The following is a 20,830-nucleotide window of genomic DNA, read 5'->3' as shown; positions in this document are numbered from 1 at the left end:
TAGGGGTTGGATTTTGATTGAACCTTTATCTTTTGTTTGCTTGTCTTTGTTTTGTTTTATGTATTTATTTATTTTTTGGTGGAGAGAGGTCTCCTTGGAGTAGTCGGTGTTGGGGGTTAGGCCTCTAACATGGGGACATGGTGGCCACCTCGAACAAAGAGTGATCTGGTATTGGTAGCAGCAGCAGCAGCCATATGAGTGGCCTGCAGTTGTTTTCGATAGCATGAGCTTCGAGTTCAAGCACTGTCTGCAGGTCATCTTCTTCCTCAGGATTGAGGGGAGCAGTTTGTGTCGGGCTTTGGAAGAGAGAGGGTGGTGGTGGATTCTCTGGAGAGTGACTTGTAAGCAGGGCCAGATAATGAGAGAAATATCTGGGGAGAGGTGCTGTAGGAGATTGGTGACCTTTTTACAATTTTGCAGATGTTGGCCAGATGGTCGCTTGCCCTGATCTTGGGTCCTTCGTCAATGGTGAGTGTTCCTCCCTCAGCACTTCTTTTTGCGGGAAGGAGGTTATGGAAGAGGTGGAATAGATCGAAGAAGTCCATTTTTTGTGTGGGATAATTTTATTGTTCCTAATGCTTGACATTGGCTCCATCTACTGTTGGGGGGAAGGAACAGAGGTGACTGGGAAGAAGTGAGACAAAACAAGGTGAGGATAGAGAATGGGCAAGAGAGAGAAGAAGACTTGAATAATTGAAAGGACAAGCTAGATATATAGGAAAGGGGAAGAGAAGGGAAACGGGGAATTAGGCTAGTGAAACAAGGCTTGCTTGACAGGGGACGATTATAGCAGATAGGAAAGTGATAGAGCTCTGCAAACAATGGCTCACAATTCGATGGCTGCCAAGAACCACCTTCAGTTACCGCAGCTCTGCAGACTTGGCCCATGATTTGACAATCACTGAAGTGGGGGAGGGGTTAGGGCTCTGCTAATGAGGTCCTCTAACAGTGACCCATGATTGGCGTCCACAGAGAGGAAAGTCAAGGACAGAAAACAAAGTTTTTCTAAGGGGTCGAGCAAGGCGAAGACAAAGGCGAGATGATGTCCGTGAAAAAGTAGCCAGGATGAAAGATATCGAGCTAGATTGGTGTAGAATGTGGAGGCAGAATCAGCAATGTGTGTCTGTTCCAAGGAGAATATCAGTTGTGCAAACATGTCTGAAGAAGTGGCAGCGTGCTGGCCTAGAAAATGTTGTCTGTGGCAGGGAGATCGTGGTAGCTGTTTCCTGTCCAGTGAACATATTAATCTTATGGGAGCTGCTCTTCCTTATATACCCTGGCCTGACTGCATGCCATCCTCTCACCCTTAGCTTGGCGTGGGTGCAGGGAGATGCTGCTTATGTTATAGTCCCGCAAAAATATTCTGTCATCTGACACGCTCATTTTCCCTCTAAGTTATGGCCAGGCTGTGCACTGCTTTCAAGGGCCAGTAGTTATCCATTAACAAGTCACCAGGTGGGAGAGTGGGGCACATCTTCGATCACAATGGGTGGACAGCATGGTGCGAGTATTCTGTAGCAACATGTGGTGCATGATCTGAATGCTACAGTATAAATTTTTATGAAAATGTTGTAGGATAATATGATGAGTGAGTTATATTGCCTTTACAGTTTAGTTTAGTATATTGGTATTACACTGTACTGAAGTATTGTTAGGTGACGACGATTATGTTTTACTTGCAGGAGTAGAGTGGTGTCGCCAAATGCATCACTGGATGGGAGTCTTGTGTTGGGCAGTGGAGAGTCACTTGCTGACGCTTTTTCTACAGAGATGTTGGCTTGGTACCAAGATCAAAACATTCCACGTTCAGCAACTCTTGTGTAACTGCAGCAACACAAGTGTAATACGAGTAGGTTGTGAGAGTTCAGTAACAAATTAGTAGACTTCCTGCTTATTCTCATAAAAATATTAGAATCTTCTAATGCATTCACATTAAGGTACACTATTTTTTTACAATATATACAATTATGTGAATCTACTACTCTTATTGTAACAGAATCCACAATTAATTGCCTATCATTCTTCTCTTTGCACAATCTCACATCAATCACCTATTTGTTATGTGCATATAAACCAAAGATTTGAAATAAGGTTCTATAAATTAGAGAAAAATTACTTTTAGTACCTAGTACCTGTTTTAAGAATTGTATGGAACTCTAAATAGTCTTTCATTGCACCATCGCATTTCATTTGTCAACCCTTTGGAAGACACATTTCAATAAATTGTGCCTCTAATATCAGTGCCTCAAAGGTTATAGTGCAAATACAATTATACATTGTAAAGAAGAAAAAAAAATGGTTTATTTAACGACGCTCGCAACTGCAGAGGTTATTCAGCATTGCCAGTGTGCCGGAATTTTATCCCGCAGGAGTTCTTTTACATGCCGGTAAATCTACTGATATGAGCCTGTCGCATTTAAACACACTTAAATGTCATCGACCTCAGCCGGGATCGAACACGAAACCTCGAGCATAGAAGGCCAGCACTATACCAACTATGCTACCGAGGACGACTTTACATTGTATCATGTTTTAAATTGGTTGTAATATATAATGAACTGCTATAGACTGAAAGTACTCGTATTGTTGATCTCCATATCAGGGTTTCCATGAAGGTTTCTATGACTGTACATAAGACTGTAATGTGAGATGTATTTCAGATTTTGCTTCTTAACAATTACTTGTGAATATGATAGAGCTCCAATAATTTTACTCAAAAGAATGTGAAAGCTTGTTGGCTTATATGGAATAGCCATAGAAGGGAAAGCATTTATGGACTTGAAATATAGTTTGGGACAAGCCTTGACATCCTTTTGTCCTGGAAATAGCAAAGAAAACTCCTCCTGCTAACCGTTTACTTAAAGATACTCACCTTCAGACCAACAAAGAACAGTAGTGACCAGACCCTCATTAAGGAAAAATGCTGTGTTGAAAAGTATTGAATGAAAGGTTCGTTGGAGGACACAGACAATTGTGTGATATCAACTCCTGACCACGAAAGTGATAAAATTGTCATACACTATGGTAGGAAATCAGGGTTCGTAGATGATGCTATGTTTGTAAGCCTGAAGATGACTCATGCTTCAACTGATTATCATGACACAGTGAATACAGAAATTTTAGAAGAACCGTCTGCAATGTATTAGATAATGCTTCTTACTACAGTCGAATTCTCAATCCAACATCAATTTCATGGAGAAAAGATTTCATTTTACTTTTCATGCAAACACACAGAATTCCAATTCCTTAGCTGTTTCTATAATCTTATATGCTAATTTGTTTTTTTTTTTTTGTTTCCATTCTTTTTTTGTAAGCAGTTTGTAATTAAGTTTATTTATTTTTTAATCTTTACATGTACTTCGTTACTTTTGCATCTATTAAATTTTAATTCCTAAATAACATGGTCACAACAATTGAAGGGTTCATAACGTATTGCATTTAACAAAAGCTGCTCTCAAGCAGAGGGATGGGACGAGGACATTAAGACTTGTCCCCAAGTATAATTGCTTATGTATGTGTGTGTATATATTTTTTAAGTCTTCTGATTGAAGTACTGTAGTGTATGATTGGTATTTATTTTCTAGTTTCTTAAAGAGATGTCTACCAAGCTACATAATTTATTAATCATTATGATTAATTAGATTACAAAAATCCTTGTTATTGGGATCTTCGTAAGAACTGATGTTCAGAATGACAGTGATGTAAAATCTAAAGTATACAACTGCTTGATGTGACAACATTTTATACTTATGAAAGAAAACATTGCCTAAATAGCAGAATGTTTTTCACCAAAATATGGAAACTCCTTATTGCACATATCATTATATAGTATCATTTTAAAATGAGATTCTTTGAAATTCAAAATTTGCTTCACTAAGCGAAAGGTTAGATTTTATGTCATATGTTTTACCTCAACTCTTCGTTCTGCTTTGCATAATGTAATTTTCTTTTAATTGAAATCCTTTGCATCTCTTATTTTCTGAGAAACAAATTTAAGACATTCTGTTAAAAGTGGTTCAAATTCATAATTATTTATCTGGGACCAATAGCAGTAGTGACTTCATCATAATGGGCTGGAAATCTGGACACACTCATGTGTTATACTTACTTACTTTCTCCACGGTGCTACAACCCTTGAAGGGTATTCATGTCTTGTAGTTCTTTTTTTATTATTCAGTTGTGGGTACTTGACTGCATCATTCACTTAAGTGTCCCCATCTATGAGCGATGTGCTGAAATTTAGTTCTTTTTGCCTCTGTAGACGTTGCTCTTGATACACTGAGGAGGCATGCTACATAGCACTGCACGATGATGATGATGATTAATGAATCAGTGATGGAATGCTAGTAGATGAAAACCTACCACCAAGCACCTTCTTTGTTCACCATAAATTCCACTTAGACCTCCTAAGTTTCAAACCAAGTTTACCGGTGTTGAAAGCTGATGCTCTAGCTTTTCGGTTAATGGTTTACTCTGCCTTGTAATTTTAACAACACTTTAATTATTTAAGGTAGGTAAAGGTATTCCTCTTAGATGCCATAAGGGCATATGAGGTGCAAGAGCTCTAAACTTTCATGACTAGAATGAGGTGGTATGGTTGGCACCACACTCCAACTGCCTTTTACTCCCTGGGAAAGACCCAGTACTCAATTTGACAGGAGGCTGAGTGGATCCTGGGACTGGTCTAGAAGTTTCGACAATGGAAAAAGTCTTGCCACCACTTGGGATTGAACCCAGGACTTTCCAGTTCATAGCCAGTTGCTCTACCAAGTGAAAAGGGAAATACAGGTCCTGCTTATTTTGAAACCCTACTTGAAATTTGCATATGCTTAGATGCCTAACAAATATAAATAACATGTAAATATTATCTGCAAATTTCAACTGTAAGACCTTGAAAACTTGCCGAAAAAAGTTGTATAAAATAGTGTGCACTGACGTTGAGGAACCTTTCTTCCAACACAGCAACAACAGATTTTACTCCAGTTCTGCCCTCTCTCCGTGGCCCCCTTATGCATAAAGTTAAACTATCTACAGATTCCTTATTTTATAAGGTTGTTATACATGTGGCTTATATTTGTGGAATGGTTAAAACACAAATTAATTTTGCAGCAAACACATCAAATGAAAGTATTTTTATTACTCTTAGCTCACTCAGAATGGTTACACTGCTTGTTCAAACAAAATTTTGTGGGGGTTCAAAACACTGGTGGTTGTCCTGGTACGTATTTTGTTGCATGCTACGAATAGTCTATCATCCTGCAGAATCATGGAGAGGCAAATTGATAATGAATAAAGAAATGGAACTTTTAAGATGCTGTTTCTATGAAAAACATTTACTTCAAGGGATATAAAATAATCTTGTCAGTAGTTTTTTAAGGTGCTGGTATAAAGGCTAGTTTACATGATGACATTAGGTTTCACAACTACACTACCAAAAAGTAATTGGGCACTGCTTTTGCCCCTTTAGAATCTCGTGGTACCACCTCTTGTTAGTGTAGCAGCAGCCACCCTGTCAGGCATGCTCTCCACTAGTTTGTGTAGGATATCCACTGGAATGCCTCACCATTCCTCTTGCAGCATGGCACTCAGTTGGACAATGGAAGTTGGCCCCATGTTTCGGTGGCTACCATGCCGTGAAATGCAGACAATAATGTTCACTGGTTGGACTGGCCTGCACAGAGTCCTGATCTCAATCCCACTGAGCATCTTTGGGACAAATTGGACCGGTGATTGAGGTCTCTGGAGATGCGGCCAACTTCCATTGTCCAACTGAGTGCCATGTTGCAAGAGGAATGGCGACGCATTCGAGTGGATATCCTACACAAACTAGTGGAGAGCATGCCAGACAGGGTGGCTGTTATAGCAACAAGAGGTGGTACCACGAGGTTCTAAAGGGGCAAAAACAGTGCCCAATTACTTTTTGGTAGATAGCGTATTTTAATGATAGGGTCATTCCATATCAAATCAACAAGGCGCTCAACCCGACCGACTCAGATTTCTTTCAAATTTTGAGGGTTTGTTTTACCTGCCGTGCTAACTAAAACTGCCGAGTTTCATATGTCCTGTGCTTTTCGTTTTCTGTCAGTGGCGTTTCAAACATGAAGAAAAATCACATTTTTGTAAGCACGTCGCTTCAATTAAAATGATATATCTCAACAACGTCTCCAGATAAATTTACAAAAATTGGGTGATACATTCTTAATATGTGATAGTTTTTATTGATTATATTGTTTTCTGCATGTATTCAATTACACTAAAAAAACATGGTGAAACAATTTTCATATATTCATATTTAAAAATGCGGGGGTTGTATTTTAGTGAAAAAAATATATAGTACGCCTCAATTAGTGATATAATGAACTGATAAGTTTCAACTTGGAATCATCATAGGTTACAAAGATAAAAATTATTATGTCACTGCAAGCGTAAGCTACCCGTATAAGTCGCGATAATTATGTCCCACACATTCGTTGTATTTAATTATATTTGATCATATTCTTGAATGTCGCTATGTAATATAACATTTAGTACATAATTCGAATTTTTTAAATTATTACCTGAAATAAATTATTGTCACATGGATTTTGTTAAACCTGAAGTTCTGTAAGAAATATTACCTTTCATTGCTGAGATGAAATAGCCTGATCATCTTTCCAGACAGGGTGATGCGTTGTTCCAGCTGCATTTTGAAACTGCTTAGCAAGTATAATACCCATCCTAAACAGCAGGACTGTATGAAACTTGTGTTCCAGGCACTGCGGTGGATTTTGCAAATCGAAGAGCAAGCTTTTTTTTCCTCTTCAGTATAGCCTTTTTCAGTCACATAAACGGTATTAATGTTTGGGAGATGATCCCTTGTCCAGTCGTACAATTCCCTAGGTGTATTTATTTGTTTATCGGATGGTCTCTGCAAACTAGCACAAGCCGCAAACCTTTTAAGTGTCCCACCTACAACGTCGCATGCTCTTTTGCCATGCGATATGCAAAAATAGTGCAATTATGTTGGAAATCCAAAATCTTCTTCATGTAATGTGAGGTTCAGGAAATTTTTTCCTATTTTTATACTGAGAATTCATCGGAGAAATACATAATTTTTGTTGTGAATTACAGATGTTTGTTTTAATGACTCCATTAGATATTTTTTAAACAGATGTACAGCTGTAGTGTCATATTTCGGGCAGTGTGAAATTATTACCAGATTTTTAATAGAGACTGTATCGGATGACGATTCGTTATAATATATTACGGAAGTATGAATGGTTGTCTGCACATTAGTCCTATGATATGACTGAATTTCATCTTGGATTACGAAATAATAGTTTTCAGCGAAGTCGCATAACACAACAAGCAGGCATGGCTGTAGAAATGATTTCATATCACGTAGAAACTTACTTTGTTCAGATGATATAAATGAGTGAGCAGTAAATCACCAAGTTTCTCCAAGAGACAGTCGAAAAATTTGTCTGTGGGTTTCATTATAGTCTCAAGTGTTGATCGGTCAGTCGTCATCCACTGCTTGTAGGTCACTGATTCACTGAAGTTTTACACGAAATAGTTCTCTAAACCCTCTCTTATTTTGAATGTTTCAGGACATCCTGTACATTTCCTGAACAAGCAATTTATATGAGGAGGATTGCACACCATAGTAGGCAAGAAATGTTAAGTTGGAAGGTATAAAGAAAAATTTTCTTGAAATCCACGTAGACCTGAAACTTTAATAAATTGTTTCCGGCATAAGTTTTACATTCTAATAAGGACACAAACACAGACAGTCCACTAACTCCAGCTAGAATACAATTTATTTGGTCAGGGTTAGAATTTTTAAACACTGCATATAATTAATTTCTACTCATGTTATTTACTCTCTGATTCTTTAATCATAACAAATATTTCTTACCAGGCATCATTCTGCTTATCTCGTCAGAACAACAGAATTCTTTAACTTTACCAGCAACAGCCGCGAGCAAGGGTTTTCCAGGTTTCGGATTTGGTGAACACAAAATTCCTTTTTCCTTTGCCAGGACTTTGGCTTTCTGAATTATGTATTCGAAAGCTGAAAGAAACTTTTTTATATTATTTACGCTCCAGCTTTTAGGTAGTAGTGTTAAAATGGTGATTTTCTCACTTTTACCTGAATTTTGAAAAATTTCCTGCAACTGAGACAAAATTTCAGAATCAGAAAGGTCCTGGTTCCTCGGCATCTTTAATATCGAAGACTTTGTCTTTTACAATATTTTCAAATTTCTGTCTCTTATATTTCTCTTGTTGTAGTCTTTCTTGTTTAATAAGGAACACACCTTGGTCAAAAAGACTTGTATTTAATGAACTTACATTTGCTGTAGAGTCGACGTATTCTTCATTACTAGAGTCATTCTAAGGATTCTGTATAATAGCATCATATTATATTTTTATTCCTTTGCAACACAAAGCGCACACATTTTGTTCCTGTTTTAAATCAGGAAATACATTAAGCATCCACGATATAACACTTCTTAAATTTTTCCTCTAATTACAATGCCCTAATTTCTCGAAGGGATTGCAGCAAACATAGGCCTATAACTTAAAACGCGACTCCATTACATCGCACAAAACTACCACATACTACGAAAACTAACGACACTGCACTTGAAACAGATTGCACGTTTTGTATAAATTGAAGACAGTATAAACTGCCACTCATGACGGCCTGACAGATCGACGACGCAGCTTATCAGACACGAACTCGCGCGCATGCAGTGTTGGTGTAAGACGGGTTTAAGTGCTACAAACCAATACATTGATATATTTTTTACTGATATTCCTGAAACGTTTCCAAAATGAAACTTACACCAAGGGGAGAATGCTCTTACTTCTATAACATATATTTTTCGCGAAATAATTTGTGCCCCGCATTTTTAGATATTCAATGTTAAATTGTGATTCACGTGACCATTCAATAAAAATTCGATACTTCGATGCAAACCTATTTTTATTGAAAAGTATGATCCCTTAGCTTTAAAATAAGCCCAAGTTTAAGATTCTACCTCAATTAGAAGAGAAGTTATGAATTATTTTTGTTGACATAGTATGCGACATTTTTACATTTTTTCTCGTATTGACAGAATTGCTGTATGGATATCGTGCATTATTGAGGGCTAAAATTTTACATAATTACTTAACTTAAGGTTCTTTACCATCCCACCAAATTTAATGAAAATGTGAGGTGGTCGGGTTGAAAAGTCCACTTTTTTGTGTTGATTTGACATGGAATGCCCCGATAGTAATTACTTAGGAAGTTGTTTACATGCAGACACTTATGTATACTGTAGTTTTCTGACAATGTTTGTTTTTTCTTCAGTGTTATTCATTTAAAAGCTAGAGTAGTAGCAGAGGTGTTACTACTACTGACCTTAAAAAGTGAAAAAAGAAGAAAGAAAGGGTCTGATTTAAGACATTGATAAAGAGAAGGTCACATTTAGGATGTTCTGCAACCTTACTGAAAGAGATAGTTGTAGAAGAAGTTGTTACAATAAATTGTTGTTGTGATGTTTCCTAATGCCAGGGTTTGACAAAATCATTTGACCATTTGCACTCCAATATTTTTCAAAGATATTATCATGGTCAGCCACTTAAGCACAGATTTTGAAGTGTTCCGAATCCATTTCTTCGTTTCAGTTGCACAATGGGCAGTTTGGGGACTGATATATTCCAAGCCTATTCATGTGTTTGGCCAAACAGTCATGGCATGTTGTCAATCTAAATGCAGCTACAGACGATTTTCGTGGTAAATCGGGAATTAACTGTTACAATAATTTAGGAATGACTTTGGAACAGTTCAATTTTTTGCTTATTTTTAAAGTTTGGGTCATTGAAATTCCACAAACATATTAGCACTGCATATAAATCAAGATGCTTAATAATTTCTTCACTTCCTCACTTCATTTTGTAAATTAATCCACAGATCAGAACACTTTTAACCTCGAAACTACAAGTTTCGTTTCACGAAAAGTTGGAAGCAGCCGAAACTTTCTAGTGTCATAACTCAGTGTCACTACTACATTTCATGCATAGCCTACTCATTTAAGTAAAAAACTAGTTGCGAAACTTAGTTACAAAACCTAGTGTCGTCGATAAACTAGCCTTAAAGACTTCCAATGCCAGAAAAAATTCTGTGCAAAGGTTGTATTTTATCAGTTCTTTCAGGAGGGATTTGGAATAATTCTTCTGTTTTTCCTACAGAGATACATATCAAAAAGAAGTGTCACTATAAGTACTCCACAAATTTAAAAGTAGTGGACACTTCTCTGGGGAAAACACTTTTTGGGACCATTCTCGTAATTATTTTTTCCTCATTTTCTCTGATTTTGTTGCCTTCATGATTATGTTATCTTTTTGAAACATTATCCTAGATCCTATGGGATCGAAAGTTCACTAAGGTTCCTGTTAAACTATAAAAAATTTAGGACGGAGAGTTTCGTCCATGCTAATTATAGACATATTTTGAGTGGGTAAGAGTAATAATTAACTGGGTATAGTTTCTATTTTCGGTATGTTTTTCACCAACAAATGATATATGCTTCGATTGCAACTCTTTCTCAAAGTCACTTTGGTCCATATTGTATATATAAGATTTTTTATATTTTGATTGTTTCTCCCTTTTATTTTCAGTAAATTCATGAGTTACCTTCTGAACTTGTTCCTCGTTTTTTGTGAACAAACAGGAAAAGAACTTTGTTACTTTCTGACTTTTCATTTTATTCTGTTTTTTGAAGTTCAACATTCAAGTTCGCGAAGCACGAAGTCAATTGACATTGGTACAGCTTTCACAATGTCCTTTGCCGAGGCCTTAAATCTTCATCAGTTGTTCACATTCACTCAGTTTCGCTCTTCTAGCCCCTACTAAGTGCGAATATAACTTTTCCTGCAACTGTTTTTTACTTGTATTGGATTTTTCGCCTCATTTTCTAATTTTTTTTTTTCCCCCACAAATAAAGTTGCCTTTCGGAGATCACTACACGAAATTGACTACAAATAGTGGATAAGGAATATCTCTTGTTACCATCTTTGTTAACCAGAACCTCTTCTTCTGTACCTCAAACTAATGTTTTGTTTAGGTTTTTTCTGGGGACTTGGTCCATAGCTCAAAGTAGATGATACACTTTCACTGCAATGAGCATGTTACTACGAGTAACAATGAGTCTGAATCTGTTGACTGGCTGTAGGACTATGAAATGATTTTGAAGATACATTGTTGTCACTGTCTTCATTAGTAGATGCCTCATTTTTAATTTCAAGAGAATTTTCCACGTCTGTACTTTCCCCTAAAAGATTATTTTCAAGAAGGTTTATTACACATTTTGCCATCAATTTTTCTTCATTACTTATCTCACTTGTAGCAGAAATATTTTTGTCACGAAAATACTGTGATATCAAAAGTATCGCGTTCAAATTTTATGTCTTTGTTTGAACACATTTGCAACTAAACTGAAGAAATCTATCAAACAGAGGACAAGAAAGGGCCCACCAATATACAGGGTCTACTACATAAACCAAGACTGTCCAAGCAGCATTTTTACACTCCGATATGTAAGTTGCAGAATTGGAGGCGCTCGCATACTTCTTGACCTTGCAAACAGCATGCACGTGTTCGACCTCGCAAGCATCAGTCACCAGTCTGAATCTCAGCTGTAAAAATAGTGAGACAGTTATCATTGCAACATCGTATTTTCATATGTAAAAGTTATTTTAAGTACGAATCTGTTTGCTGGGTACGCGATGCATTTGTTCAGCAATTTCCTGGTGAAGTGCCCCTTCACGATCATAGATTCACGTAATTGTAAATAAATTTGAAACTACTGGCTCGGTGCTCAATAAAAAACATGCGCGCACATGAAGAGTTTTAACAGAGGAAAAGTTAGATGACATTGATGCGAATCTTGAATGATTACGGAATAAATCACTTTCAAAATTGGCACAACAAGTAAGGGTTTCAGTTTCTTCTGCACACAGAGCTACAAAGCTGTTACACATCAAACCATACAGGTTTACACAGGCCCATTGTTTAAAACCTGCTGATCCAGCCACAAGAGTGAGATATTGTGAGTGGTATCTTGCATCATTGAATGATCGTTTATTCGACCCACAGCTTGTGTTCTTTTCGGATGAGACCTGGTTTCATCTTAATGGTAGTGTGAACAGTCATAACTCTCGCTATTGGTGTGCAGAAAATTCTAATGGTGTTTATGAAGTCCCTCATTATGATAGGAAGATTAGTGTTTGGTGTGGTGTTAGTGCAAGACGAATAAAAAGGTAAAGGTATCCCCGTAACATGCCATGAAGGCACTTGGGGGGCATGGAGGTAGAGCCCCATGCTTTCCATGACCTCGGCACTAGAATGAGGTGGTGTGGTCGGCACCACGCTCTGACCGCCTTTTACCCCCGGGAAAGACCCGGTACTCAATTTTATAGAAGGCTGAGTGAACCTTGGGGCCGTTCTGAAAGTTTGGCAACGAGAAAAAATCCTGTCACCACCTGGGATCGAACCCCGGACCTTCCAGTCTGTAGCCAGCTGCTCTACCAACTGAGCTACCCGAGACGACAGTAAATGCAGAAAGGTAGACAATTAGATGCCATTCTTCCATCAGTTAACGGAAGAAGAAAAATCGCGTGGGTGGTTTCAACAAGATTCAGCCCCTGCTCATACAGCAGAAGATTCCCTTACAATCCCGGAAGTGTCTGCAGACAGAGTGATCAGTGCTGGTCTATTTCCCCCTCATTCTCCGGATCTAACAGTGTGTGATTTTTACTTGTGGGCTAAACTGAAAGAAAAAGTGTATCGAACAAATCCTCACACATTGGAGGAACTGAAAGAAAACATTACAAATGAAATCAGAAACATTACAGTGGCAAAACTCACTTGTGTCAGCCAGAATGTGGTTACCAGATACAATGCCTATATAACCCAGGAAGGACGACACTTTCAGCATCTTTTATAAGATTTCGCAATTCATTTTTTAGTTTTCAGAGAAGTCTGCATTGTATATTAAAAGTATTTATTTCAGACACTGACTTCACAATATATGTTTAAGGTGTTAAACCTTTACATTACATGTTTAAAAGATGTATAAACGTTTTCGTTGGTCAGGGCCAACATCATCAGATACGAAGTACATTTCGGTAATATCAATAATCTCTACATAATTTCTACAAATACAATGCATGTTTAGTGACATGCAAACTGAACCTTATTAAAATCAACATGGTTATGATACATTTTGACATTCTTATATGACAGCCCTTATTGTCAATTATTTAAAATACACGTGTAAGTTCCAAAGTATATATGTTTGCAAGTCTTCACACATGGAATAATGAAGTAACTTGATGTAAAAGAATAAGAAATGAAATAATAAGATATAAAACTAAGGTAGAAATGTTGTGAATGTGAAGAGTTGCAAATTACAGTATTTGAATACATTTATTGTGTTCGTATTTCTGTTTCCCATTAATGCACACATTTTAACCATTCAAACGTATGTATCATGGTGTGTGTCTCATATTTTATCTTGATTGTTATTTCAAATTAATATGATTGTCTTATAAATGCTAATATTATAAATTGGGTTGTTTAATGTTGATAGTAATATACATTTAATTTGACGATGATGCTGTTCTTCCAATATGGTGATGTGGGATCAGTATCCAATACTGTAATCGTAATAAACTGTATGATTAGGCTCAAGTCAGGTGTCAGAATTAATTAATGCCGACATGCCTCTTTTAGATGTTGGTTGTGTGATGGCTGTGTGAGGACTGTGTAATGTCAGCCAACATCTAAAAGAGGCACATTGGCATTAATTAATTCTGACGCCTGACTTGAGCCTTATCATACAGTTTATTACGATTACAATATTGGATACTGATCCCACATCACCATAATACACTATACAACTTGTGACGTAATGCATTCTTACGCGCTCCGTCCCCATCTCCCGTAGACCAAGCTAGACGCTGACATTACACAATCCTCACATAGCCATCACACAACCAACATCTAAAAGAGGCACGTTGGCATTAATTAATTCTGACACCTGACTTGAGCCTAATCATACAGTTTATTACGATTACAGTATTGGATACTGATCCCACACCACCATATTGGAAGAACAGCATCATCGTCAAATTAAATGTATATTACTATCAACATTAAACAACCCAATTTATAATATTAGCATTTATAAGACAATCATATTAATTTGAAATAACAATCAAGATAAAATATGAGACACACACCATGATACATACGTTTGAATGGTTAAAATGTGTGCATTAATGGGAAACAGAAATATGAACACAATAAATGTATTCAAATACTGTAATTTGCAACTCTTCAAATTCACAACATTTCTACCTTAGTTTTATATCTTATTATTTCATTTCTTATTCTTTTACATCAAGTTACTTCATTATTCCATGTGTGAAGACTTGCAAACATATATACTTTGGAACTTACACGTGTATTTTAAATAATTGACAATAAGGGCTGTCATATAAGAATGTCAAAATGTATCATAACCATGTTGATTTTAATAAGGTTCAGTTTGCATGTCACTAAATATGTATTGTATTTGTAGAAATTATGTAGAGATTATTGATATTACCGAAATGTACTTTGTATCTGATGATGTTGCCCCTGACCAACGAAAACGTTTATACATCTTTTAAACATGTAATGTAAAGGTTTAACACCTTAAACATATATTGTGAAGTCAGTGACTGAAATAAATACTTTTAATATATCTTTTATAAGGTAAGATTTCATATAAGATTGTATACATGCTCAAAGTAGGGCGGCTGCGCTCGACATAAGTTCGGCTAAGGCAATTGCCGTAGCACAGAGTACAAACATCGTGCGTTAGGTCTTAGTTTATATGGGAGACCTTGTATAGTATAACAGGGTAATAAAATTTTGTTGTGTATGAGATTTTCTTGTACAGAAAGTTGAGGGGATTGCCTGTTATTGTTTGAATTTCATTATCATTATGCTATACATTGGGTATGAGATTATCGTATACAACATGGTGAGGGGATTGCTTGATATTGTTTGAATTTCGTTATCATTACACTATACAATGTGTATGAGATTTTCTTATACAACATGATGAGGGGATTATTTGTGAATGAGATTTTCTTATACAGCGCAGTGAAGGGATTGTTTGTTATTGTTTGAATTTTGTTATTACCTTCCACATTGGATACGAGATTTTCTTATACAGTGTGGTGAGGGGATTTTTTGTTATTGTTCGAATTTTGTTATCCAGCCATGCACTACTGGAGTCTTGTCTCTGCTGGGGATGCAAGGCTGCTCAACCCATTGAGTAGCTTTTGCATGTAATTGAAATTTTTGTTTACAGACTCTTGCATTTGAAGAGAACAGGAAAAGAACATGTTTTGCGCACTTCCCCCCCCCCCCCCCCAGAAATGTTATGGTGTGCTGTGTGGAGTAGGATTCTAGTTTAATGCTATGAATAAAATAGTGTGCTAATGTGAACAATCCAAGTGCTACGACAGATTTGGCATACAGGGAAAAGATGTGGTAAAGACAAACTTTAAATTCCTCTCCTGAACAATTTGCTAAAGTGGACATAGCACATTCTTTTCTGGTGCTCATTATTTGAAATTTGCAGGTAACATTTACAGGTTATCTTTATTTCTTAAGGATCTAAGCATGTGTAAAATTTCAGGTAGAATTTCGACATTAACAGGTTTATGCTTGTTTGTAAGCTACATGGTCACCGCACTATTTTAAAACTAAAAGAATATGGTACTTTCCTGCCTTAAAATAATTTTTCTAACATCATAGCATTTTGATAACATGTGAATTATGCTTCATCACATTATATTTTTTTTTCCTTCAAAAAGTGTACGAACTGTTCTAGTGGCAGGTTTTCTCTCTCTGTCTTTCCGTGAGAAATTATCAACCTATATTATGCATAAGAAACAAATGTTACTGGTGGAAACAGTATAAAATAATTTTAGATGCAGCGTGTTTCTGGTAAAGTGCCCTGATTTTCAAGGTGGTTTTCATAATTGTGATCATGTTTGATGCAGTGCAGGTGATTGTCCTGATGTTGAAGACAAAGCAACTGGTTTATTTCTGCCATTTTCTACAGATCAGTATGGTTGGAAATCGATCACTTTTAGGACACTTAGATTGAGAGAAAATATTCCCGTAGATTGGAAACCATTAACAGCATTATCAACAATCACTGTTCTATACCATACCTTCTTCAACAGATGTTCAAAATTGAATTTTATCTTTCTCACTCCCTGATGTGCTGTCATGAATATGTTGCATACTTGCATTCCTTATTGTAACACACTTTAAAAAGTTTGAAGAATGTCCTGCCTTCCCTAATTTTTAATTTTATTGGGTTATTTTACAACGCTGTATCAACATCTAGGTTATTTAGCATCTGAATGAAATGAAGGTGATAATGCTGGTGAAATGAGTCTGGGGTCCAGTACCGAAAGTTACCCAGCATTTGCTCGTATTGGGTTGGGGGAAAACCCCGGAAAAAACCTCACCTAGGTAACTTGCCCCGACCGGGATTCGAAACCGGGCCACCTGGTTTTGTGGCCAGACGCGCTGACCGTTACTCCACAGGTGTGGACGCCATCCCTAATATTCTATCAGAATACAATATGACAGTATTAATTCCAGCTGAAATAAGATCATAAACAATTTATAGCAAATAATGGACATTTTTCCTTTCATATTAATTTTACTATTCAATATGACTAAGATGTAAGTTATGTCAAGCCGACCATATCCAGTCGGTGATGCCCGCTTGCTATAGTTATTACAAATAATCTGTACCGAAAAAAAACAGCACTGTAAACTGTACTATTGATATTGAACAGCGTGCAGTCTTTATGCGAGAGCGGGATAACAGAGACAACTGTATGACTCTCCTCCACAGTAACCATGTCGTAACCATGACAACAGCAGTTCAATCAATAAGATAGCTGGTTAGCGAAGTGTATGAACTTGACTAGAATCTGCAAGAGGAGGCGAATTTGGAAAAGTCCTAGTCAGCGCTGACAAGTGTACCACTAGTCTCGGCCGCTTTCAGCTATATTCAGCTTTATTGGCAAGCTCTCTCTCTCTCTTCTTGGGTTTAGAAAGTCGTACTCTGTATTGTTAATTTTCTGCCCCTACGTAAAAGTTTGTCTTATGTTCGCAGATTTTTTTTCCTTTTCCTGGTATTTTTTTCTTTTTTGTTACGAGATATTTATTTATGCAGTATATTAAATATTGATAATTTAGACAAATGCTGATTTGTCTCTAGTTTCTTCTATAGTTCCGTCGCTCTTATTTCTGGCAGCCAATCACGTTGCAAGTCGGCTACATTTAAACATGTGCGTGTTGTCATTTGCTGTTATGACGTTATGCACTTCCTAAGGCTCTACAGATACTGGATATAATCATCTGCCATTTTAGTTATTTCATTGGCATTCGCGAAAAGCACAAAAGAATGCTATTTGCCGCACCATTAAACATCACCATGTCATAGCTCCTATGAGATCAATCAATTGCACTATAACTTTTAGGATTCGTGGATAAATGTCTAAGGAAAGCATAGAAAAAAATTCTAAATCAAAATCTTTTTTGGAAAGTGAGAAAAAAAATGATTAACTTCGAAGTGAGCCATCCAGAATAGACATTGACATGGTAAGCGACAAACTTTTTTATTTTTCACGTTAGATAGGGGTTCAAAGCGAGAGAAATGTTTAAAAAGAATGGACATTATTTTTAAAAGTGGCCGTTATTCGAAATCTTTACTGGTTTGCGAGTTACGGCAAGTTCATCTACATATGAAAGTTTGCCAGGAAAAAAAAAAAAAAAAACGCATTTTTTTTTATCTCGCTGTAACTGGCAAACCAGTAAAGATTTTGAGCAACAGCCACTTTTAAAAGTAATTTCCATTCTTCCTAAACATTTCTTTGCTTTGACCCCCCCCCCCCCCAATCCAAAGTGAAAAATAAAAAAGTTTATCACTTATCATATCAATGTCTATTTTGGATGGCACACTTCAAAGTTAACAATTTTTTCTCACTTTCCAAAAAAGATTTTGATTTAGAATTTTTTTCTATGCTTTGGTTAGACATTTATCTATGTGGCCTAAAAATTACAGTGCACTTGATTTATTATCATAGGAGCTATGACATGATAATGTTTAAAGGTGAGGCAATCAGATTCCTTGTCTTGTAGCTCGGCAACGAAACAACAAAAATGGTAAATGATAATGCCTACCTAGACCTTATAGAGCCTTCACTTCCTAAGACGTAAGCAAAGAGGAGGAGTCACACCGGAAATAACAGCAATAATCATGAATTTGCTGTGCAAGTATGTAATAGCAATGAGATACGTGACAGACCCTATATTTTTTTAATACATAAAATGCAACCTCTCATCAGTCAAGTCTTGGCCTCCTCAACTTTCAAGCCCACCATCTGCCACTGAGTCACTATGCTGTATGGCTGGGCGAGGACAGCAAAGTAATATTGTTTCTTTTACAGAACAGCAGAATGGGTAGACTCTTACGGAATTAACTTGAACGTGCTTCAACCATTTCAGGAAACGTTCTTCACTGATCCATTCCGAATCAGACATGCAGACTTAGAATCTGCTGGGAAACCATTATCCATTCTCCTTGGAATTTTTTTCTCTTTAAATGTAACCATAGGTTGAATGTAGTGCCCACTGGCACTGCAGCAAGCGACATTTGTTACAAACTACCCTTTTTCAATAGAAGTTTGCTTTACTACCAATTTGGAACTCTTGTGCTGCTACTTTTATGTTTGGTGGTGGTTCAGAACGCAGCCTGTTTCATCAATATTGTAGATATGATGTGACTTATTTAAGACACCAGTTTCCTCCATCACAGTCTTGAGCTTTGCAAAATAATTGCTCACATATTCCTTATTGAGGCTCTCAGCTCTTGCCACAAACAAACCTTGTGGTTTTCTCAAACTTAACAGATGCTGTTTTATAAACCCAACAAACCAATCCTTGCCAACTGGCTTTTTCTGTTTGAAAAAATTGTTCTTTAATTTGTTTTCTTCTGCAAAATCAAAAGCAGCTTTCATTACGTCTCCCTTTTCATGCCATACGCAACGTCATAAAGTCTGGTTATATGAGTTGTCAGAGCCTTTTATTGATCTACTGTAAATAAAGTATGACCACCATTACCGAATTTAGAATGAGAAGGCTGTTCCACCTTCACCACTGTGCACTGTTCATAGAAGTAATATTTCCAAGATCATAATATGTGAGTGGTGAAATTAATTCTTTTCCATTTTTAGGATGGTTACTCGAATGTAAAAGTGTCTTGCTTGCTACACATAATAGAAAATCATGCTGGCATCCAGTGACATGGCGTGAGTATTACATGGGTGTTACCAGTCATTAATCAATACAACTTAGCCTAACCACAACATTAGAACTTTATTTAGACTTACTGGTACTGTGATATTGTAGACTACTTGTATTGAAGTTCGATTCTGCAATTCTTCTGTAGAAAGAGATCTATGACAGTCATTGAACGTCAGTCCTTTTTCATGTTCAAGAGAAGAGATTTTTCTATTGACATCCGGGATGATCCAGATAGTCTATTCTATCCTTGATTATTCCGCTGGTGACAAGCCTTTAGAAAGTAATACAATCTATATATTTTTTGAAAGCTTGTTTTATTTCCTTTCTAATGGTATGTAACAACTTAATTTATGGCTTTTTACATGGCAGTCTGTGCAACATTTGTTAAATGAAAGCATAAGATCAAAATTTTGCACTTCACGGATTAATTTCTCATCTCGGCACTAGTACTTGGTGGGATAGTCTTTTGTTCTCACAACTTCTTGACACCTCCTTGGCATGAAATCTATTAGGCGTTGGAGTGTTTCAATGGGGATTGCATGATACCAGATGTTCACAATGGCCTCAACCAATTGTATTTTTTGTTCGGGGCTTCCTTTCTCTTATTTTATTCTTGAAAATCATCCAAAAATTTTCAATAGGATTTAAATCTGGTAAATTGCCAGACCAAGACAGTGCTGTGACATATTCTTGCTCATGTAGGAACTCTTTGACCACTTTTACACGATGGCAGGATCCTGAATCGTCCTGAAAAATGAATGGTTGTCCTGCAAACAAATCCCTTCCTGATGGTAACATCTTCTCCAAAATTTTATTGTACTTCTCTCCATTGATGGTAGATTCTAGAACATCGATATGCCGAACACCATTGTATGAGAAACACCCCCAAAGCATAACACTAGTAGGAAACTTCGAAGTTTTTAGAGTACAGGCTGGATTCAGTGATTCACTTGCCTTCCGAAACACTCCACAACCCTATCACTTCCACCAATGTTGATTTTAGATTCGTCACTGACGAGAACTTTATGCCACTGTTCAGCTGGCCAGTGCTGATGTTCTTTAGCCCACTGTAAACACTTCATACATTGTTGTTTGGTGAGCATTGGTTTCTTCATTGTCTCCTTGGACACCAAATAAAATTTTTGCAATCTGTTCCTTACAGTTCTAGAACAAACATTAACTTCAGAAGTTTCCCTCCATTTTTCCAGAAGCTCTTCCAAGGTAGCAAATCTGTCTTTCAAACATAAACGATGCAAAGCATTGTCAGATCTGGGTGAAGTTTTCAGTGTTCTACCACATTTTTTCATTCTACGACGCATAACAGTGCCCCTGTGTTGAAACTTAGCCAACTGTGTCCCAATTGTACTTTTATGCACTCCCACAATTTGAGCTATCTCACTATTAGTTTTTCCA

At 36.8% G+C, this 20,830-nt stretch overlaps 1 protein-coding gene across 2 annotated transcripts in view; it reads left to right on the top strand.

The window, feature by feature from the left end:
* sstn (stepping stone) overlaps positions 1-20,830 on the top strand; it is a 76,909-nt gene that overhangs the window by 40,710 nt on the left and 15,369 nt on the right. For both annotated transcript variants that reach the window (XM_069828584.1, XM_069828582.1), the window contains exon 7: positions 1,683-20,830. This exon is cut by the window's right edge and continues 15,369 nt beyond it. In XM_069828584.1, the coding sequence (XP_069684685.1) occupies positions 1,683-1,824 (142 nt within the window). In that variant the 3' untranslated portion in view covers positions 1,825-20,830. The remainder of the gene's footprint in view (positions 1-1,682) is intronic.

Source organism: Periplaneta americana, chromosome 6 (genome assembly GCF_040183065.1).
Source record: "Periplaneta americana isolate PAMFEO1 chromosome 6, P.americana_PAMFEO1_priV1, whole genome shotgun sequence".
Classification (NCBI taxonomy): Eukaryota; Metazoa; Arthropoda; class Insecta; order Blattodea; family Blattidae; genus Periplaneta; species Periplaneta americana.
The sequence above is the reverse complement of the archived record's forward strand: the minus strand, read 5'-3'. Positions and strand labels throughout refer to the sequence as shown.